We start from the raw sequence: 23,874 nt of genomic DNA, 5'->3' as shown, positions 1-23,874 counted from the left end.
TGTCAGGTTTGGTGCTGTGACCATGTCCCTGGGGAGCCCGTTCTAGTGCCCAGCCAGTGGGTGATACTCATTTTTATAAACTGACACCAGAATAATTAATGTAAATGTCACGAGAAGTTCCCCTAATGCCTACATGCACACTAACGTGTGATATCCAGTAAGCAGCTGTGTTTTCACACAGTTAGATCAAAGAGGCTGTGGATCAAGGAGGTCATGGTTTGGTTACAGTGTCTAAACAACTAAATCAGTGGGTACCGCTGGGCCTGTCACCTGATCTCATTACCCTGATCTCACCAGCTCTGGAATTTAGTGACCTTCCCAGATCAATATTTCAGAAATGACTGAAGTTTTAGAGTATGCAGAGATTCTCTCAGTGTTGGCTAAACAATTATATCAAAAGTCCAGGAAAGGGGAATACTTGTCCCCCCCTTCCTGTTAGCATACATTTCTCAATTGCTCTGGAATACAGCACACACCCGGAGGGAGAAAGGATTTTCCTTTGCAATCTGAATCAGAGTATTTTTTTCATTAGAACATTTTGGAGATTTTTTTTTTTTTTAATCAGATTGACATTACAGCCTCTCTTACATTTTTTACCCCATGTTTTCCAGGACTGTGTAAAGACACACAGGAAGTTTTACTCCCCGATTTTTTTTCTCATTTTCCCCTCTGTAAACAGAAAGTCAGGCTCCTTGGCTGTCAACATCTAATCACGTGCAATCGTATTTCCTTTTGCCAACTTTCATTGTAATATCATGCAAGCAAGGAGGAGGAATCCAAGATCAGTTCATAGCCAACATACTGACACTACTTTGTTTCCTATGCACCTGACACATGTCTGCCTGGTTCCAGCTCACCAAAAAGCCTTCACTGACCACATTAATTAAATTAACTTGAGTTTCAATCTCCAAGCTTTGGGTTTCTTTCTTTGTTTTTAATTTTGTTTTTCACAATAAAAATAACCTACTTTTAAAAACTTGGCTAAGGCTTCTTCCTTAAAGTTTTATTAGTTCTGCTCCACAAGAATAAACCTGGCAACAAAATCTCACAGCTTTATCATGAATCCCTCATTATTTGGATTTTTCTGAAAGCATCAATATTAAAACTGCATGATTGCATAAGGAAGTGAAGCTTGGGCACAGCTAATGAGCCCTAAGCAGGGCTTATTTCTAGGCTTGTGGTTGTTTGGTAGAACCAAAAGCAATCTCAAAGTCCTGAAACCTATGAGCAAGTAAAGATACGCTTATGGCTTGAATAGTAAAAGTGGGAGTCACCAGGGTTAGGACTCCCCCCTACTCCTTGCCAAAAAAAAAACCAAAAAACCAAACTGCAAAAAGATTGCACAATATTTTGGAGTTTGAATAATGAATTTAAGCATTCAAAACCCTGCAGTTGTGCATTCTGCCGATAGCAATGGCAAGTGTAAGAGGCTTTCCTTGCCACCTGGAAAGATAACACCCACCCCCAGCAGCACTGCACTGCAAACTGCCATCCCTCTGAGATGGCCAGATGGCTGTCTCAGCAAAGAGACAGGTCTTGAAAAGCAAGGACTTGCGCCAGTGGAAAGTCTCCCGTTCTCCAAGAGACACATTTCCTGCCAGAACTGCAAAAGATTCCCCCAACACTTCTGTTCCCAGCATTCACACACTGAACAGTAGGGATGATGATTATTTAGGAGGTTTGGCTGTTACCAGAGCATTCTGTGGAAGAGCAGTGACATTTCTACTGCAAACTAGGCTTCCCAAGCCTACCCGCAATGCTGGGATGTACAAGCCCTGAAACTGATTGAATGCTGGTAATCCTGCTGGGACTGCCACACTGACTTGCCTTCTCCAAGTTAAAGGGTATAAAGTGAATTTATTCTGCTCTGTATTTCAGAGTTCACACTTCAATTTAGAGCAACTCCACGGAGTTCAGTCGTGCTGATCTTGCTTTACAGCAAGGTAATAAAGATCATAATCAAGCTTTCCATGCTGCTAAGGTATTTCTTACTTGATCATGTTGGAAAGGTGTATTCCTCTCATCACAAAGGCATGCATAGCTAGATACCACGTTGTGTAAAGATTACTTCTCCTGATGTGGCTGGCTCTGACTTTAACTGGGGAATTTGAGCACCCTTACAGACTAAGCATAAACAACAAAATGTTCTTCAGAGACAAAAACTAATTTAAAAGAATCCATTTAACTTGTATTTGACAGCTAGAAGAATGCTGGTTACTTGCTTGCTTTTAGATAGTGAGGCTAATGACCCTTCAAAAACAACTCCAAAATGTGCTGTGGTGACATTCTATAAATAGTAAGGGCTGGGAGTTCCCTTTTAATTTCTTTTTTGGTAGTCAACAGTAAGGAAAATGAAGATTTCAGTAATTTATCTCCCTCTTCTTGTGCATTCATATCCAAGTACCAAACTTCATATACTAAAGCAAAGCCAGAGCTGTACCCATATTCACCTGTGCCACTGCTGAACTCTCTGTTCTGCCTAGGGAATTCCTCACACAAACCATTAATATCTTGGTGGTTAAAAAAAAAATCATATGTTTGCATATCCAAGTTTATGAACTCAGAATTATTCTGTAAATAATGTGTAAAAGTTGGAGGTAAGGGAAATGAAGCTACGAACGAATAGCACAACAAATGACCTAATGAAAAGATACACTGTTCATGTAACTGCTCCTTCTAATATTAAAAGAAAGGCTGGGTGAACACTTGTTAGAAACGTGTCTATTAAGAGACACATTTGCAAGAATCAGTGTTTTGTACAACTTTCTTAGGCCAAATTTCAAGTTTCAGTTTATACAGGCCCTCACCAGGATAAGACTTCAACCAATCCAAGCCATAACTGAGTTTACATCTTATTCTGAAATGCAGTCAAGATTAAAGACATAATAAATTCATAAGCTGAAGAAACAACCAGACAAAAAATGATGCATCATCTGGGACTTCAGCTGAGGACAATCCCAATTTGTTTTTTGCTTCTGCAAAGAGATTAACTCATTGCTAAAGGAATGACCCTAATTACTGGGCTTCCACTTTGATTTTTTTTTTAGATAAAGCATGCACAAAAATATTTTTAAGGGAGAGAGAGGGGGGGAGGGAGGGAATGGGGGGAGAGAGAGAGAGGGAGAGAGAGATGCTCATAGGAAATGTAAACGACAGCCAGCTAGTAATTGAAAGAAATAATTGTTTCCCATTATCTCTGACAGGCAAAGCCTAGATTTGAAGTGAAATTGCAAAAACACAAATTATGCAAGACGTGGCTTCCATCTAAGAAAAAGAAGTCTGTTTCTCTGAATATTGCAGTTTCAGAGTTGAATGCACCCATCTTGGGACAAGTTGCTAGCCAAGTTGGACCACATGTATTCCTACTCATTTTTGAACACTGCTAAAAATGCATTGGATTTTCACACAACTGGTAGCCAAAGCTTTGTCTGAATAGACATTGTCCATGCAACGCACGCATTTAATTTAAAGTATATTATTCAATTTGAAGACTGCACTACTCAGTGAGATAATGCCCTGTAGTTTCAACTGAATAAGGTTTCATAAACAGTTCAAGGAGAGGAAGGCTAATGGGAGACTAGTTGAAATTAAATAAAGCCTCTGAAAATAATTAATTACACCATGTACTACCAAAATCTCCTAATAAAAACGGAACAGTCAGAACATGTCTGAAGCAAAGTGGCCAGCAGATACTCCAGGGAAGGGATCTGGCCCCAGGACTGTGGCCTGGTTGGCCAGTAGGAAAGTGCTGTAGGCATGCTGGGAGCTGTGCAAGAGGACACGCAGGCATGATCAGGCTTGGCAAGATTAGGTCAAGTGAAACATCACATAAACATGATTGCAGAAATAGCATCGCTGACAATCTCCATCAATGCATCAGCAGGCTGAGCATTCAGAGTTTCGCCGTCCTCGTGCAGATCCTCAGCTGAACAAATAGCCATGACCTGCTGAGATGTGGTGCTGTGGCTCCAACAGTGCCTGTGCTACCTGCAGCCCCTCAGGTGAGGTACTATTCTTACGTGAAGAGAATACAGCCTGGCACCTACCTCGGGTCCTGACCGGATCGGCAATGCTTGAGGTGTCTCTGTAAAGGAGGAAAAGAACCACTGCCACCATGGGAGGGATAACTTAGATGGGTTGAAGCTCACTGCCTTGTCTCTGCAGTTGGAAGCACTGAGCTCTGTGCTTGGGCTGCTTAAACAAACTCCTGCTCAAGCACAGACTGAAAGTTCTCCCCAGCTAGTAGAGACCTGAACTTCTTCCTGTTCCATAGTTTTAATAGCTTGTACAAATAAAAACAGTAAAACAAGCAATGGTCTTGGCCCACCATTTAGCACCTGGTTACACTTCAGCTCAGTTCCAAGCAACTACTAGAGCCTAAGGGTCAAGACAGAGCATGGGGAAAGCTGTGATTGATTGACTGATTGATTGATTGATTGTGTTTTCATAGATCTTTTGATATCCAGCCCCCCCAAAATTCTGCAGTACTCCAGAGCTGCTCTCCAGATTCAGTGTGACAGGACTCAGTGATGTGCTGTTGTCAATAAGTGCATGCACTTCATGCTTACTTGCTTTGCTTAAAGTACAAATCATAAATAGTTGTATGTGACAAATTTCCCAGTATTGAACCTTCACGGCTGCCAAGCAGCATGCTGCAGAACAGAACAGGGAGGGCTATAATTTTCTTTTCTTCGTTTTGTTATTTGACCTTCAATTTTTCACTTGTCCTTGGATCAGTCTGGAACTAAATATAGTCTTTTCAGCATTATTTATATGTTTAACCCAAAGCTCCCCACATGTGTCAAGGGACTATCACAACACTGTTCTAAATTGTTTTAACAGCTTATTTTAAATTGAAAAATGTCATTTTTGAAAAACCATTGTCAGTTAATTATGATTCCACAAACTCCTACCAGCTCTCTTGTGTCTTGTAACAATTTGCTCACAGCCTCCAAGACAAAGCCTCCAACTTGCTCAGAGAAAGCTCTTGAAACTGCCCAGCCCTTGAAAATGCTGACTGATCTTTAAATTAACACAATGATAATGATTTTGGCCACCAGCTATTTACAAATGCAATGCAATTTACAAACAAAACCCCCCCTAGATGGATCAGCTGCATCCTTGGGGATCAACAGTCATGGGGTTAAAACATCCCTTAGTTTGTAGAGAAACAATTCACTATTTGGAATTGGAACCAAAACCCACCACATTCAAAGGAAAGTCATTAGTGTCTGGTTACATACAGTAATTCCTCCTGAACTGAGCAATATATTTTTCAGTCAAAAGGTCTTTCCCAAGCAAGGAAAAGACAAAACAGTCACTGTAATGATCCTCTGTGAAACCTTGAGAAAGGACATTTTCTGCCTCGGGGGGTGGTTCTCTGGTGTCTATATCAGCTACAGACCTAACCAAAACAACAAAGAGCTGGGTGGGGGGACAGGTACAGGGGCACACACAGACGCAGGCAATTTCTATCACGTAAGAGAAATTTCCCCTATATCATCACATTCTGCAAACAGCATCAATTTTCTTTTATTTACATAACCAGTGTGAGCAACTTCAGAGAAGGATTTATGGTGCAGCTTGGGTTTCTGTGTGGGTTGCTCTTTTACTGTATCAATATTATGTTCAACAACATTTTTTAGTCAGAAAAATGACCGTGTGAAAGTTAAAAGGTGGGAGAATTATGTTCTCAGGTAAGAAAGAAAAAACCCCACAATACTGTTTTATTACTGGTCTAAGCAATGCAAGCCAAATTCAGCCTATGAATTTAAAGGGCTTGCACTAATAAATCAGCTTAGAGCTGTTATTTAAGAGTTCAGAATTTCTTGGATAATTAATGAGACAAGCTGTCCATGTAAAGTTTACCTAAATGGTTTTACATCTTACAGTCAGCTCTATAAGTTGACCCAAAATAGTGTCACACAGAAAAACAATCAGCCACTGCTGCCAACAATTGCGACAAAATTTCCCACTATTAACCACCCCCTTTAAATCCAGATTTTCGAAAGAACTAAGCACCTAAAATATTTTACTTCTTCGGAAAAAAAAAAAAAAAAAGAAGAAGTCAGCTATGTTACAACACAGCTTTCATTTCCTTAAAGCTCTGAGTTCAAACTCCATAGATGTGTAAGCCTAAATGCTCAGACATAAGCAAATATCCTTGGGAAACACTTTCACAAATATAAGTTTTAAAAAAAAATTGATTCATGTGCACTTGTCATTCAGGGAAATTTCTAGTCAACTTTTTTTGCTGCTCCCTAACTTTACCAGGGCAATTGAGCAAAGTAAACAGAACTCCGTTCTCACGCAAGTTTGAGACTCTGTTTCAACGATTCAGCAAACTCAGGTTTAGGGCAAGAAGCCTCTGATCAAAACCATCTCAGCCATACCACCCAAAGAATTGATCTGGTAGAAAAAAGTTCTTTTAACTGAAATTTGTTAATATGGAAAAGTGAACTTCAAACCAGATCAGGTACAGCCTTTGTTCTCCCAGTAGCACAGCAGAAATTTTATCAGTTACTTGTCTTGCACTCCAGTTAAACAAATCAAAGTGGTGTCATGTGCCCAGTCCTGTCCAGCTGAGGTCTGCCTTGGAGAATGATCCGGTGCTGATGAGTGTGAACCCGCAGCCAGCTGCTGCAGTCACAGATCCTGGAGTGGTGGGGAGAGACTGCAGTTTTTCAAAAACACAGAACAACACATCAACACCAGAATGAAGATATACAAGCCAAAACTGAGGCAGCGTCATAAAATACACTCAGGGCCAATAGCTAATGTCTCTGTTATAAAAATCCTATTGGTTTTACCCAAGGTTATTTCCTTAGCTGCCAGGAGTCATTTGACTGGAGATGGGATATGGGGGTTGCTTTGGGCACTGAACATGATCTATCCAATGATCAGATCAGTTACGTTTGGCTGCTTATTTAGAAGCTGTTTGTTCTGAGTCACTCGCTATGTATTTATATATAGGTGTAAATGTATACATACATGGATACTTGCAAGGTGTTTACATGAAAGCTCTCAGGAGCTTTTTGGATGTCAAACCACAGTATTTTCCCTCAGTTCTAAACTGTGCTTTATCAAGATGACCAAAAGTAATGTTGCCAAATTTTACTGCCCTCCTACCCACCCCACCCCCCCCCCCGCCCCACTAAGTTCCAAGTTCCTTCACGTCTCAGAGGCTACTATTGATGGCAAACAGACAGTCCATTAACCTAGCAATGTTCAAACTTTTATCACCTTTCTCTGCCCCTGCAAGGATAGATACTACTTCCCCAGGCTCCAGCTTAGGAACATCTGGCTTGGCCACCCTCCTCCTGTACAGAAGCACATCTCAGGAGGAGGAGGTGAGCAGAAAGATTCTGCTGAGATAAGATATACCTCCAGCTGCACCTCTGCCAAAGGCTGACCTGCAACTATTCCTTCTTGAGTTCTTGCCATACACTTTATCTACCAGCTCCTCATCCAGACAACCCTCTGCTCTTTCCCTTGCATGATCTCCTTCCATAGTGCCTCAGGGTCTCAACCCCCACCCCCCTGCAACTCTTGGCCATCCACCTGAGCTGTTGAGCTGTTCACCACAGCCAAACTAAAACAGGAAAGCAAGAGGTGCCATCAACCAAGGGCTTACAACAGGCTGAAGGGGCCAATTCCTATTGCCTTCCACCAGTCTCATGCCTGCAACAAGCTTGTGCCCAGCCACAAAGCTGCTGCAGCACTGGAGAGATCTCCTCGCTGACACAGGGACACCTGCAAGCACACACAGGGCAGCAAACTCTGAGCAGTTTCACTGTACTCTCCTCTCTGCCATGTTTATGAGGCACTCAGACTCACTCAGATTATTTCTGTCACTCATCCTCCCACGGACAATAGTCCAAACCCATTCAGAGGGAAGATGCAGTGGTTGTGACTGCAGAGTTCCTCCAGCATATCCTCTAGCATTGCTAAATTACACACTATTAAACAACCAAGCATCTCAACTTTATTAGTAATCTTATTAATACAGCACTGTAAAAGACAAAAAAAGTGGGGCTTTTTGGTGGTTTTTGTTTATTTTTTTATGATGAAGCTGCCACTGTCTGGAGGAAACCTGTGCTTTGCACACACAGAAAGGCACACACGTATTTCATATGGTGCATTGCAAGCTGCACGGAATAGAAAGCAGCTGGAGGAAAATGGCTATAGAGAAATGGTTCTCCTGGGCATCATCTGTTGATTTGTTTTGTTTATAGAAGGAATGAGATTTTTATCTCTGCTCAAAATATAAAATGCTTCCATGGCACTGAGCTCACTGCTTGGCTATGCTCTCACTCAGGAACGTAAATAAAAAGGGGGAGAAGGAGGGAGAAGGCGGCTTTACTGCACAGAATCCCTAGCAATGTCAAAAATTAAATAGAAAATGTCCACCAGTGACACAGTTACAGCTTGAAATAGGAACTAAGTCACCAGCTACCATGGAAATAAAGGCCTCCTTACCATGCTTGTTAGTGGCTTGAGTCTCCTAAATCTGAGGAGGCAGGTTAGGGATAAACTACTCAAATCCCAACTCTCAAATCTGAGACTGAGTCCTGGCAGGATGAACATACTTACACTGTAAATACCCCTGTCCTTACAAGATTCATGGCCTGTGAAGGCACAGGTTCCTACAGTCCTTCCACCATCTTATGCCCACAGTTAAAATTCCAAGCTTGCTCTGAAACCTTGGCTGGGGAGGTTCCTCACTCCTTTGTGCCTGACACCCCAGGTCTGATGGTCTCTTTCAGTCAATAACAGAGCTCTGTGTCCTAAGAGAACACCAGATGGCTGGTTTTCTGTTGCAGTGGGGATCCTGCAACACGCATATACCAAACCAGGAGTCCCGTGGAAAGGAAATATATATACGGACAGACAGATTCTTGATAGCTGTTTCAGAGAGATGTTTATTTCTCCAGCCGCATGGCCGGAGCTCTGCTGAGGAACTGTTCCAGTCACGGGACCAAGGGTCCTTCTGCCCGCGCAGGGGACACAAACCAACCAATGGGAACGAGGCTGAGCAGGGGCAGCGAAACCCCGTGTCTGTGCCCTCAGGGCCCCTCTCCCAGGGCTACACGGCGGGGGAGGGACCCCAACACCTCACCCGTTTTATTTTAATAAAAGGAGAATGAAAACAACTGGATAAACATAACAAGAACAGTTTCAAAACAAAACAAGCCACCCTCCTGAGTCTTTAAATGTCCAAACAGATTCTCTGGAACATCTTAGGGCTGACAGAAGGGAGACAGAATTCTCTGAGCATGCTTTGTGGGGAAACTGAGGCAGGAGAGGGTTTAACTTCTTCCCTCCCCCTTTTCATCCCCCACTCGGCATTGGAAAGGGATTTTTGGGGAAACAATTGGCAAAAGCATGGTTTTGTGAGGGAAACCATGGATGAAAAAACGGATTGGGAATACACTGGGGGTAACAGGACATAGGGTAAAAGGGAAAGGTGGGATTAGGAAAGGGAAACTGTAGGGGGGGCTTACAATGGAGATATTGTCTAACATGACTACGATTTTTTGCATATATACTGCCTTTTACAGGAACACCATCAGGCCCAGTGACCTGCGATGCTTGTAACCCTTTTCTCCCTAGTACAATATTAAATTCCACCACTTCTCCATCTCCCAAGCTTGGGATGCATTTTTCAGGGTTATTCTTTTTAATAGCAGTTCTATGCACGAATATGTCTTGCTGGTTGTCATACCTTGTTATAAAACCATAATTTTGCTTAACATTATACCATTTTACTATCCCTAAGGTCTTAGTTGCTATGATCTTTTCCTTTTTCCGAGTGGCTGCTGTTTTCTGTCTCGCTGCGTCTTTGCTCTCTCTTTCGGTCGCTCCCGTGTTGGAATTGTCGGGGCTGCTGGTGCCTGCGCGCTCTTCCCGGGGTCGCGTTCGGGGCTGTGCGGGCCGGGCCGGGCCACGCCGCTCAGTTCTCCGTGCGTCGCCTCCTCTGGTCGCAGCTTCGCTGCCGCTGCCGGGCGCTGCACACACGTCTCGGCCGGGCCCCCGAGCGACGACTCCCCCGCGCCCTGCTCCAGCGCGCGTCTCGGCCGGGCGCGGCTCCGTTCCACCGCCATCGCCGCCAGCCGCCGCCCGCGTGCCGCCCCTCTCGGTCGGGCGTTCACGGGGCTCGCTCCACCACGCGCTGCACAGGACCGGGCGGGCACCGCCGGGTCCCGCCGCTCCTCGCTCCGCCACCGACACTGCGGCTCGCGTGGCTCCGCCCGCGCGCGGGAACTGCCTCGCTGCTGCTCTCAGAGCGCTCGGTGCACGTGGCCTGGGCCGCACGGTCCCTGCGCCACGCTTCCCTTCACCAGGACACAGCCGACATTGCTCAACAGTCTCGGTAACTAAATAATATTCACGAAAATATTCTTCCATCGGCATATATTTTGACTCTAGTATTAACTGTGTCCAAACGGTTTTCCAAAAGCCCTTGGTAATAATTAAATCCCAAGAAACATAGAAAAAGTTCTTAAACAACCATGCCAGGAAGTGTTTCAGTTCTTTTTGAGCTTGAATCAAGCTAAAATTTACAAATCGTTGTTCAAGAATCATTTTAAGTTTAAGATAAATGTCCATATGCGGCTCTGAGAGCCAAGAGTCTTCCCACGGTTCCTCCATAGTTTAGATACGGAATAGCAAAGCAAAACCAAGAAGAGGAATCCAAAGTTTCCAGGGTTTACTCACACAAATCAGTCGCTTAGGGATCGGGGATCGTTCTGCTCACAAATCTCCACCATTTGTTGCAGTGGGGATCCTGCAACACGCATATACCAAACCAGGAGTCCCGTGGAAAGGAAATATATATACGGACAGACAGATTCTTGATAGCTGTTTCAGAGAGATGTTTATTTCTCCAGCCGCATGGCCGGGGCTCTGCCCAGGAACTGTTCCAGTCACGGGACCAAGGGTCCTTCTGCCCGCGCAGGGAACACAAACCAACCAATGGGAACGAGGCTGAGCAGGGGCAGCGAAACCCCGTGTCTGTGCCCTCAGGGCCCCTCTCCCAGGGCTACACGGCAGGGGAGGGACCCCAACAGTTTTCCACTCAAATTGAGAGCACATCCATTTATGTTACACAAAAGTTGTATCTCAGGGAAGAAAATACATTGTGAAACCAGCGAATACTTAACTACTGCCAAAAACTTAAACTTTTTAAAATTTTAAAACACAACTATTGAGAGACACAACTACAAAAACTGTGAGAAATTACCTGAGGACTAAAACTTTCTAGTATACAAACAAATTTTAAAATACTATTCTTCTGAAATGGGAAAGGCTCGAGGTTTTTTGCCATAGCTAGGAATATTCTCCTAAAACTGAGGATTCTTTATCTTTGCACCACCTTTCCCTAACTCTGAAGAGGAGATGAGAGAGAGCAAGCCAGACACATAGAAGTGAAGGCTGCTGAATATTACTCCAGAACAACCCTGTTTCATGAGCTACAGAGGGGATCTGAAGTCTTTCTGCAACCACCGAGAGGTTTTTTGTTCTTCCTAAAGCTGTTGGCCAGAGCTCTAACCTGAATGGCTACTGAGCAACAATTGGTCAACTCAGGGTCCCATACTGAGAACAATTCATCATAACTTTCAGAGACATTAATCAATCCAGCACAATAGTGTTACAGTCACTGAAATCTATCCTAAGATAAACATGCAGCTCCTCAGTTTTGCTACCATAAAGCTTATACTGAGAACTCTCTTGGAGAGATTGCTTGATCTCAAGCCATGATGAGTATTTCAGAAAATCTTAAAACAGAGATTTGTTCAGGTCTTTGGAGAACAAACAGGTCATATCGATATTTTAAAGATGGAAGAGGGCCCTTGTAGTTTTGACCACCATCATTCTCTGTCTGTCATGCTAGCATGCAACCCACTGAGGATCCTTTAGCTGCTCATTCCTCTCCCAGGATGGCTTTATTTCATGTCTTTCCCACATTTCAAACCACATGCCTCGACGACCTCTTCAATTGTTATAAGTCTACTGAGAGGGTGTTTATATAAAAGCTCTTTGGAGCTTTTTGGATGCAAAACCACAAACATGCACGCACAGATTACATCAGATTTATTGCCACCAAGTAAGTTAAAACAATACTGAGGGTTACAGGTTCAGAACTCCGCCAAGAGTTCTCATCCAAGGGCATTCATTCAGCAGGAGCCTGTGATCATACAGTTACCAATTACTCATCTCCTCTAAAGTCCACTGCCTTTTCATCCTTCCCATGCCCCTCAACTCATAAAGAGCATCACAAGGTTTTTAGTAGCTGAAAGGGATTATTCCTTCCAAGGAAGTAGACTTTACTTTGTCCATACAAGCAAGCACACAGCCACTGCCCCATTTCCTACTCCCAACATACATCTCAGTTCAGCTCCTTTCTTCCAACCTCAATTTACCCAAACATACTTGACCTCAATCTGTAACAACCCACTACAAATTCACATGGAGTCATATCCTGCTGTTCCCAGTCATTCTTCCCAGTCCCTTCCAACCCGTTGCTGGGCATCCAGCTTCTTTTCCCACCCAAGCAAAAAAAGCAATATAACAAGTTCTGCCCTTTTCCTTGTTTGTCGCTTCCTTGCTCCCCCAACAGCTTCAGAGGTTCTGCAGAACCATGAAAGCAGCAACTAGCTGGGAAAGAAACTACCAAAGGAATGGATATGGAGAATCTCCCACATGCCAGATAATCCCTTCATTAAAACTCTTGTATTCCTATTGACCTGCACATCACTCCAGTCATAGATAACACATGTCAAATAAACAAGTAAGGCTTAAAAGAAACTGTCAACAGTCTAAGCAATGGCATAGAAAGCGAGGGAAGGAAGAGGCAGACATGGAACATCATTTTCTCAAGCTCCTCCACTATTCCTGGGTAAGTGAAATAAATGCATATCCAAACCCAAACCAGAAAATATTTTGAGCTCTTTCAGCTGTCTCACAGTACTTAGCACATACTGAGCTCATGGAACAGTAAACTTTGTTTTCAATAGAGAAAAAAAAATAAAAACAGAACCAAGGAGATAAGAGAGAGAAAAATCCATCTAAAGATTTTGGGTATGTCAAGGGGAACTGATAAAAAACAATCTCTCAATAATATGTCAATATTTTAAAATATTTTTCAGACAGCTCCATTAAATACTGTATAAAACTTCCCTGCAGAAGATCAAGGCATGGCAATCAAAGGCATAAATTACCTGTGAGCCAGCAGACAGGACAAAACAAACACAGGCATGGATGAAGTCTGATGCACAGACAAAAAGGAGTGAAGACGAATATGGGAAATTTTTTTTAAATGATAGGAGCAATGTTAAAGGAGACAAGAAAAGAGACAACATAGATTTCAGCACTCTGAGGAGTTCTAACCTGTCAAAACTGCCCACTGTTTTAACTTTTCATTTAAGAGGGAACACAGGCAGGCTGGCAGGACACTTTGTGTGCTATCTGAAAGTGGAGTGACAAAAATCCACACACCTTGAAGCACAGGGGGAACAACAAATCCCCCCAGTGCAGGGCAATCACAGGAACAGCCAGTATGCACCCCTGGGGTTCAGGGAAGAGCAGAGCTCATGGCAGTGTTTGGAAGCAGACCTGAGAGGCCCCTGTGAGCCTGGCAATTAAATGCACAGACACAGCGAGAGACAGCGCCAGTGCAATGGGATGGAGTGCCCCACTGCTTGCAGAGCTTTCTCTCTGAGGAAGTTGTTTACATTGCCTTCTCCCACCATCTAATTTCAATTCCATTTAAAGCACCACCAGCAGGGTATTAAGTTCCTCATGTTCCTAATACTGTCAGTAGATGGAGGCAGGAGCTCCTAGAAGATAATTTGGAGTACCCAAAATCAGTTTGAGAGGGACCCAAATATCCCCATGTTAAACAAAGCAACCTGCCCGAAGGCAAAAAGCAGATCAAAAGTTAAAACCAAACTGCTGGTCCAGAAGAGCTCAGTGAAGCTCCAGAGCAGACTCTCAGGCAGAAGTTGCCTGATGGAGAAGTCAGAGTACTTCCCTCCCTTGCTGGTCTCTCCTGCCTGTGCAACCCAGCTGAGACCAGACCCAGGCCATTGCAAGCCCCACAGGAGGGGGAAGCAGAAATGGGACGGCTCAAGGGCTGTGTCCAGCTCCTATTTGCTCTTGCGCCATTTGTGTGCATTAGCCAGCTTTGCAGCTTGTTCCACTGGACATGGATCTGGAGATCACAGCAGAACACAGGTAAATATACTTGTTTCATGAAAGGAAGCCATCCTATCCCTGCCTGTCTGCCTTTACATACTATTAAGGCTCCAATCTCCATGCACTAAAATCAAACTCTGCTTTAATTTGGGATTTAATGGGGAAAGGCATGAAAAAGTTCAGGGAAAAATGAAGACCACAAGGAATTAATAGGCCGGAGATTGACTTTTTACACAGTGTTTTTAGGGTAAAGTGCACCTTCACAAAAGCAAAAAGCTCAGCAACTACTTGAGGGCCTTCAAATAAACACTGCTGGACACGTAATCTCTAAACTGAAAACAAAACAAAACTTGAATATAGACCATTTCTGAGTTTTGCAGTGCAGTGCAACCAAGGAAAACCAAAGCTGCACAGCACTGAAGACCCAGCTACATTTGTCTGAATAACCAAGGTGTTATAACAGCCTCTGAGGATACCCCAGAGAACCTAGCTCTGAAGCTGTGATAGCAACAACAGAAAACTGTTCTGCTTCTTCCCCAAAATGTAAGATAATTTTGCTTACCCAAAAGCAGCATAATCAGGGCACTGAGTGAACTTCATTCTGGATGATCAAATCTACTTTGTTTTCAGAGAAATAAAGTATTTTGTCACTTGTGGTATGGCACTTTTCCAAATTATAATTCAGTAATTCAGCAGTATAATTCTGCTCCTCAGGCTCACCTAGAGATGCTTGATTTAGCTCAAAGACAAGGCCATATATTGCACAGCTGTGGGATCAAATTATGTTTGACACATTCGTGGGAATTCCAGATTTGCTTGATGTGAAACTGCATGACAAAGACAATTCAGAATCTTTTTAGGTTTTTTCTGTCATCAACATCAGTTTGCTGATGTTTCCTGTTGAGTCAGATCCTTCTAGCCTTTCTAATGGGACATTCAAATAAAGAGGAGGGAAGCAGAATGATTTCCACTGACATAATGGCCATTTTAGGAAAAAACCAAAACAACCACCAGCTGGGGTTAACAGAATATTAAAAACCCCAAAACTTCCCAGCCTTCTGACCCTGTAAACCTGATGCTGGGTTCACTGCAAACTGAGAAGCTACAAGGTTGTCATAGGAGAAGACTCATTAGGGACCATAACCTTAGGTCCCAGCTCAGAGGTCAGACATTGCTGGTCAGAAGGATGTGGGAGATGGAGACAAGTCCAGCAGCGAGAGCCCAGGAGCAATACAGGAGCACCAGCCCCCGAGCACTCGCTGCCTACGGAGCTGTGCCTTCTGCCAGAAAGAGAAACGAGCAGGCTTTGACACCTGAGCATTAGGATGCCTCTGAACCTCTCACCTCAAAGAGCCTGATATAAGAGCAGAGCTGTACATCCTTCTGAGTGTTTGCTGATGCTCCACACCCAGGCCTGTTTCCAGCCAGAGTGGTCCTTGCAGCCCTGTGCCTTTGATGGCAGCAGTGCCAGGCGGAAAAGTTAGGGCCTACCTACCCAGAAAGGATCCAAGTTTTGTACTGCCTGTCCCTGGATCTGTCCAGAAGCATTATCTGGATGTGTTAGCGGGAATAATCTACTTCTCTTATGCCTGCACTCAGACCATAAGCCTAGATCTCTAGCTGTCAAACATCTTTCATAAACAGTGATCTTTTGAGGGGCAAAAATTGGTCCAAAGTCTAGTATTAGGTGGCATTTACTTTAGAAAAAAAGAAGGTTTAGCTAACTCAACCCCAAACAGCAAGGTTCTGCAAAACCAGAATGAAGCTTTTGCTGAAAAAAGATTACCTCTAAACATTCCCTTTAGAGCCCTTTCCAAAACCACAGATGCAAAGTAATGCCAAACAAGCAATGGTATTGAAGTCACCTGTATGGAAATACTTCCTTGTCCTGAGATCAACTTCTGGCGTGGGTTAGTACAGGTATGGCACCAACTGATGAACTCTAACACGTGTGTCCCATGTCTAAGAATGTCCCCCATCCACCTGTATGCAAATGTCTACACTTAAGGTCAGAGGAGGAAAAATATTAAGTTCAGTTTTCATTCGTTTTTATCAGAGACTGCAAATTCTCTGGGTCAGGATTGATTTGTTCTGCACTGGGTGGACAGTACCTTGATCTAGGGGGACCCCAATCCCTTAGTCTCTCTATACTTGTCCGTAGCACAAGCGATCATTAATATTACTTCAATGTAAAAATGACATCTTTCTGAATTACTTAGCTTTTCAGAAACAGACAGGAACACCACTAGTTTATGTTTTGCTATGTTTGAAAGCATGCAATTAGACATGGATCTTGCAAACATAAACAAACACTCCCATCCAACCTCCATGTTTCTAAAAAACCCCAGGTTTGTTTAGACAAGGGGTTGATAATCCAGTTTGAACACAGGTATCTGAATGCTGTGACAGCTTCTTCATAATGCTCAGCTTATGGTACATTAAACTTTAAAGCAAGATAAACTCCTGCTTTCATTTTATCAAACATCTACCCAGACAGCAAAAAGAAAGACACAAAGCAATGTCTGCAGCTACAGCCAAGTATGGGATATCCAACTCAGCATATGTTTGAAATTAAAATGAACAATATGTTGCATAGATATACTACTGTATTTTTCAATGGAGAATATCACTAGGATTTGTAAATGTTAAGCTCAGTCTTCCCTTAAGAGTTTGGTTTTATTTCATGCCTAAAAAAAACCCCTGAGATTCACAGAGATTAGGCAAATAGAGACAGCAGTGCTCACAATTGAGAAAGCAAGTGCTCTTAAAAGAAACTGCTCCGATAATCAGTTTGTGTGGAAGAAATCACAAGGCAGGACATGGACAAGACATTTTTTAAGAGCGCTAACTGTTGTGCCACTGGTATTACTGAACTGTGGTAGTTAGCCATATTATGCCTTTCTGTGGTCAATAAAGCAGTAGCCTGTCGATCACAATAATAATGATGTAGCAACAGACATCGAAGAATCCATGATAAGAAATCTGCAAGAAGAGACTTTTACCTACAGAGAACAAGTAGTAAGAATGGGAGAGAAGCAGATAACTAAATCCTTCAGGAATGGGGGATAGCAAAGAGGCTTGAGCAGCCTCTTAACAGATTACCAAAAAACAACTTCCCGTTCAAATCCAAATAGACTATGTACCCAAAAAGCTTCATAGCTCTTTCTACTCCCAACATTAAATCAACTACCATAAAAAGCCTCTCCTTAGAGCTGACTTAAGGTCATGTAGAAGACAAACACTGAAAAGTTATAGTTGCTCCACTGATTTAAAAGTGACACACTACGCTACAAGCAACACCTTCATATTACACTGATGACAACGCATGAGAAATCAGAGATGTGCTATTACATGATTTGTTATAAAGAGTTTTTGATGATCTTCATTGTACCATAAATAACTGCACAAAAAATTATCAAATCATCCAAGTTTCTTCCTAAGACTTATAACTTCAAGTTTATTTTATGCAGCTACAGCCTCTCCTCCCTTTCCCAATCAACCCTTTCTTCTCTCCCTCTTTCATATGACCTCACCATACCCAAAAATGTGAAGAGATTGGCCTTATCATAGCTTAGCAAGATACCACCTGCCAGCTGAACGGTGACAAATCCCAGCTGGCCTTACAATACACACACTAACAGGGACTGAGGCTGAGCCAATGGACAGCAGCTCAAGGCTGTCATTTAAATCACGGAGTACCCCCATCCACAAAAACCATGCTAAGGAAAGAGCTCAAAAACACGAACATTGCCATTGCCACATTCCTATTGTAGTGTGCATTAGAACTTTTGACTCTCTCCTCCACCTGCAGCTGCCTTCTGTTGAGCCTTACTAAGCCTTTCACAGCCAATAAGGTGGACAAACTTCCCGTTCTTTGCACTCATACAACAGTTGACACAACGTGACCCCGATCAATCATAAGCTACAATCATAACAAAATTTACAATAGCAAATATTCATTCCTCCCTTTCCCCAGGATTGCCCTTCTAAAAAGATACAATCCTGGCAGAAAAAGCTAAAAAAAAGAATAATTCAGTAGTTATTAAAAAATTAGGATAAGGCTTATAAGGAAAACCTCAAAGGAACTTTAAGAGTTATTACTTAATTATTACTCCTGCCATACGCAACACTCATGTTTTCTAACTCCTAGAAGAGCCAGATAATCAGGTATACAACATGACTGTAATAAAAACATTCCCTAGAATTAGAGACCTGCATTTCTATTAGCAATCATTTTACACACTGTTTAAATAATTCCTTGAACCCAAGGTTTCAGTCATTGTCATGAATAAAGGAAGATGTGAGCATGCATTGAGTTTTACTGATTTGTTTAAACAAGCATGCAGTATAAAAAACAAAATAGACTCAAATTAGAAAGCTGACAAGTTTGAACAACAACTACCATGCTTACAGATGTGTTTCAAGACTTTAACCTTACGGGCTCAGTCACTGCATTTTACTGAGATAAATAGATCTGAACAGCTCAGCCACCAGGCAAACCTACCAACAGCCCAATAGCTTATTTCATTGCAGGTTTAAGAATCGCCAGCTTCCCATTGGAAGAGTGATCTATATGCACCTGTATTTAATAAGCTACTTAAAAATCAACTTGAATCTGTAGATCAACAAGATTGGTTAGTAATAACCATTGGCAGTTAAGAGTATAAAACACTTTCCCCACATAAAACTTCGGCATACTTTTCTTGGTGCTTTCACAGAACTCACCTTCCACCAGACACACTGAATGGGGTGTCCCTACTGTTAGACAATTTCCCACCTCACTGCTAAGTTGAACTTTTTGAAACTTTTATGGTAGGCACTCCATTCAGCAGTAACTGACCACAGCCATGAGTCTGGTTTAACTCTGCAATTAGAGCTAGGTTTGTTAATGGCCAGACCAAATGTGCACTAAACCTTAACTTTAAGGGGAGGAATAGTCTTCCCCAAACTGAACCAGAAAATGAGGCCCTGGGCAAGCACCCACCAGACAGTACCTGACATTTACAAGGAGCAGTTCCCGGTCTTCAGAGGTCTTGGCACATCTGGACATGTGCTATGTGGAAGTATCGGGCTATTTCAAATGACTCACAGGTGGCCAGATCTCACCAGCTGATCTGCTGCTTTTCTGAACTGTGGATGTGCCTCTGTCCTCCCTCTCTCCCCCTTACACGCCCAGAGACGCACAGGTCTGCAGCTAAACAGCATGGTCTTACTTAATGACCTAGAGCTGCCATTCTTTTTCCCAGTAAAATTCAGAGGAAGTAGGACTTCGATGTTTGTGATGATTTGGGCAGATCTTGCTAAGAAAGCAGGCTCACCCACCTATTTCATACAGCAACACACGTCAAATATGGGTTTGACCCTTTTTAGTCTCCCTAGACCCTCCCTGGACACAGAAGGAAGCTGAACAAAGCTCAACAGGGTGAAAGAATGACAAAATATATGCAAAGTGATCTGTCATTTACATTGCTACAACAATTGTGCTGAACTCATGGTGCCATCACTATTCTCTTCCAGATTACCTTTGGATTTCTGTTGGATTTTTTTCCGCAACAGTCCCTGAAACCTTTCCTTGAACACTCATACAACTGAAAAAAAACCCATTCTTTTACTGAAAGGCAGGATTTGAAGAGACATACAAGTAAAAAAAGTCAGAAAAACACTCCCAGTTCAGGTAATTTAATTTCTGAAATAAACTGTCAGGACAGGGTGAGGGTTTTTTCATTTCAGCACAGCTCACTGCAATGCCTACTGTGCTAACCATTAGGGCTGCTGTTATTCTGATTTGTATCCACTAGTCAGTGTGGAAAGAACAAGAGAGGAAATTCAAGCAGCAGTTAAAGTGTCTGTACACTTAAGCCAAAGAACAAGAGTGCAGCATAGTACAGAGAAGAGAACCAACAAGTACTTGTTTTCTTTCTGACCTGGACCAATGTTCCTGCTGCCCAAAGAAATTAATAAGAAACCAACAAATAAGTTCTTAATTTAGAATAAGTTCTTAATTTTTGTTAGCAGTTGGTAAAGCACTTACAAGACAGTATTTCAAGGAGAAAATTCTCTAAAAGCATCATGAGTTTTCTGAGTATTTATTGCACCCTCTGCAGCCAAACCAACTCCCCCTCCATTTCCCTCTTAGGCAATTACCTTCCAGTTTCCCCTCATGGATAAAAGACTCTACAGATGCTGGTGGAGCTTCAGCAGAGTTTGTGCCTGATGTGCAGCCCACATCACTGTTATCACTTACCAATACAGCAGGACCAGGAAGATCACCAGCAAAGCCAGGGTAACTGTGGTACTGTTCATTTCTAGGGAGGCAAGTGCCAGGAGATCTACAGGCTCCATTTTCCTCCACTACAGCTCCAGCCTTGAGTGGTGTGTGCAGGGGAAAGCCTCTGCAAGGGCTGATAAAGCCTTCCACAGCTAAATGGAAGACATCTGCAACAAAACAGGAACCGAGAGAGCAAAAACGTGTCAAGCACAAACTGCAAACCTTTCCTCTTCTCATCAACTGCACACTCTGAGACAGAACTTGAAGGTTCCCTGAATGGTAGAATGTAGCAATTTCCCCCCTCCCACTGTTGTTGACTGCCATGCCAGTAAATATTTACATACCCACCGCTTGAGACATCAGTGTTGCTGAATAGGTTTTTAGACCTCAAGTATGGGAAGCTGGGGAATGTGTGGGGAAAAGTAATGGGGAAGACAGCCTGACCATCTTATAGATCATGGGAGAAAAATATAAAGGCACTTCAGGGGTGCCCTGACATACACACAGTGGCATTTTCTAAAGTAACAAAAACAGAGCATTTTTGCAATATTAAACTTCATTAGCACTTAATTTCCAAGCTGGTTATACCTTGTAAGAATGGAAAAAGTAAACTTAAAATTACCACAACCAAAAGGAGGAATTAGAGGAAAACTGGTCTAATGTGACTTCTAGAATGCATATAAAGATAGAAATAATGAGCAGAAAACCTCAATTTTTTGGGGTAGTACCAGATCCATAAGTCAGTATCTGCCACACTGATGAGTCCACACTGACAGCATTGTTTGGCTGTATCATCTCAAGTTCATGAGTCCTACAGCCAATTTTCCTGGCTCAGTGCACTTTCCGCCTTGGGGGTATCACTAACCAGTCTCTCCAGAGATATGCTGGCTACCCTTAGGTTGTATTTCTAGTATCAGATTTAACATCAATATGGTCAAATCTACTATCTCTGCACTGTGGCACAGTCAGGCTGCCACAGCCCCTTGAACAACCCGCACACAACCATCAAGTTTTGACTGCAGTTCTGGAAATGGTTTGTTCTCCATATATGAATTCTTCAGCTTTCTTCCATATTTTCCTGCCTGCAAACCTCAATCCTGTTTTAAGCATCTGATCCAGTCCAATTAGAAAGGTAAACCAAAAAACACACCTTGAAGCACTTCTATGAGAGCAGTCCACCAACCTGCTATACAGTAAAGTAACCAAATTCCATGACCGAAAAACTCTTCAGGACAACATCAGAAGCAGCAGCTTGCAAGTAAACACCTCTGCCCACGACGAAATTCCCTGTACTGTCCAGTATTGTTTGTTACTTATGAAACTATGAATACTCATATATGTGCTGCAGAGTTCCCACCCATCCTAAAAAACATATTTGAAAGTTAAGGAAATCAATGTTATGCAAAAATTTAGTTTTTGAATTATATGGTAACCTTGAGAACCAGAAATTCTGTAAAATCTGATTCTCATAACACACCCGATGAAGAGCGGTTTCTTCTGTTACTACCCCAAGACAATAGCTTAGATTTAATGTGCAAGGCTTCTCCAATATCACTGTATTACATTTCCTGCTTTTATCAGAGAACTTAATAATATAGGTATCAAAAAAGTAAAGTCTCTAACACAATGGAGTTTAATATTAAGAAGATTTGGCTCTACTCTAACTGAATCACTGCTATTTTGGTTCCCTGTGCTTCACAACTGCATTAATTCCCTTCCAGCCTCAGATCCTTACAGAGTAAGTAAAAGGTGTTAACCAGCTCATCAGCTCCACAGAACAGCAACATGGTTCACAGAAAACCTTGCTTCATGTATTAACAACTCCATTGCTATTCTAGGTCAATAACAGCTCTGCTGGCTTGCTGCTGCTGGCAAATTCTCCAAGAACAACTGCAACAAGATTCAAGACCAGTGACACAAGGAATTAATCAGTGGGCACAAGCTAATCCCAACCAGCAACCAATCCTGTGGGACTTTCAGAAAAAGAAAAAAAAATCAAGCATTGATATGTGTCAAAGTCTTTTCAAAAAGTTAAACCAACCATCACAAGGGTAGAAGACAAGAAATAATATTCCAATTTCACTTTAATTTACGTGGCTTTTTACTAAAAGACATTTTTCTGCACATAGAGGACAGATGTTCTCCTATTAAAATCACCTGCATGACTCCTATCAGCACACACAGGTCAAGTACAGACCTCACTTGTTTTTCAAGAATCACTGGAGTGTTTTCCCAGTCACACTGAGACATAGGACGTATGAATAGTTCTTAACATACACTTAAGAAAGAAAATAGGGTCTCCAGTTTGGAAGAGAACACATAATCAAGCTTTTTTTTTCTTTTCTTTCTGTCCTTTTCTGTTGCTGATGTTGGGCTTTGTTTTGTGTTACTTTTTAAGCCTCATCCCCTGTTTCTTGCTGAAGGATTTTAACTTGGCACCACCAACCATTAAGAAGGGTGGCAAGCATTGACTCCAAAACTTACCTGGAGCACTTCCCATCACAGGCAGAGGAACTTAACAGCTATCATTTCAGAGTTAGGGACCTAGGCTCTGTGAGGAGTCGCATAAATCCTCATGATGCTTTGCAGGGTGGGGAAAAAAGGAGTCAGGGATGCAGACAGCAATGAAAACAAGCTATTTATCAATCCTGAGATTCTCTTTACAAGTTTTTTTTATGTGAGAAATGTCATCCTAATTAATAGTTAATAGCACAGATATTTTTCACCAACCTCCAAGTTCCTTTTGTGGAGTCGCGCTGGCCAGTATAGTAACGGTATCAAAGAACTAGGGAGACAGATACAGAGTCCTCCCTAACAGCATGCTGGAGGAAGCCAGAGACAAGCAGAAGAGAGCCTTTTCCTGTCAGACTGCTGTGAGTCAGCACTGCTTGTATTTGAATCCACAAGGCTTCCCTCAAGATTGCATCTACCAAGGTTTGCAGCTCCTCGACACGGTGCCATCCACACTCTTCTCTTACGTAGCAATTAAAATCCACAGACCACCACCTTGTTCATCACAGATGTTGACTAAAACCTGCACTGAAGACACCCATCTCATCCTTCATTCCCCACCACTGCCTGGGAGCTCCCTGGCAAACGACAGACCTCCCAGACAGAAGGATTTCAATGCTGAACAGCCAGAGCTGCAGCCTGCACGCACATTCGCAGCAGTAGCTGTTAAACAGGGAAGTACACAATTGCATTCAAAGTCTGAGAAGCTGAACTGTTCCTCGGAAAAAGAACAAAAACTTGGCACCCAGACAATCCAGGTTTTACAGGAAACCTTTGTGCCTCAGAGCCTTGTCTGAGTCCAGTAATATTTTCTGTAAATGCTCTTCCAAAACAATGCATTTCAACTTCCAAAGGAATACAGCTGTGGCTGTGAGCCTCAGCAATGCCTGACATACACA

General features: G+C 42.6%; 1 protein-coding gene across 4 annotated transcripts in view; it reads right to left on the bottom strand.

Annotated features, from left to right (window-relative positions):
- Positions 1-23,874, bottom strand: part of TBXAS1 (thromboxane A synthase 1) — a 264,375-nt gene that overhangs the window by 211,486 nt on the left and 29,015 nt on the right. For 3 of the 4 annotated variants that reach the window (XM_048300444.1, XM_048300447.1, XM_048300445.1), the window contains one exon: positions 20,441-20,631. In XM_048300444.1, coding sequence (XP_048156401.1) covers positions 20,441-20,538 — 98 coding nt within the window. In that variant the 5' untranslated portion in view covers positions 20,539-20,631. Of the gene's footprint in view, positions 1-20,440; positions 20,632-23,194; positions 23,612-23,874 lie in introns of those variants that run through there. The other variant, XM_048300446.1, reaches the window with a different exon arrangement.

The sequence above is a fragment of the Corvus hawaiiensis genome, chromosome 4 (genome assembly GCF_020740725.1).
Source record: "Corvus hawaiiensis isolate bCorHaw1 chromosome 4, bCorHaw1.pri.cur, whole genome shotgun sequence".
Taxonomy (NCBI): Eukaryota; Metazoa; Chordata; class Aves; order Passeriformes; family Corvidae; genus Corvus; species Corvus hawaiiensis.
The sequence above is the reverse complement of the archived record's forward strand: the minus strand, read 5'-3'. Positions and strand labels throughout refer to the sequence as shown.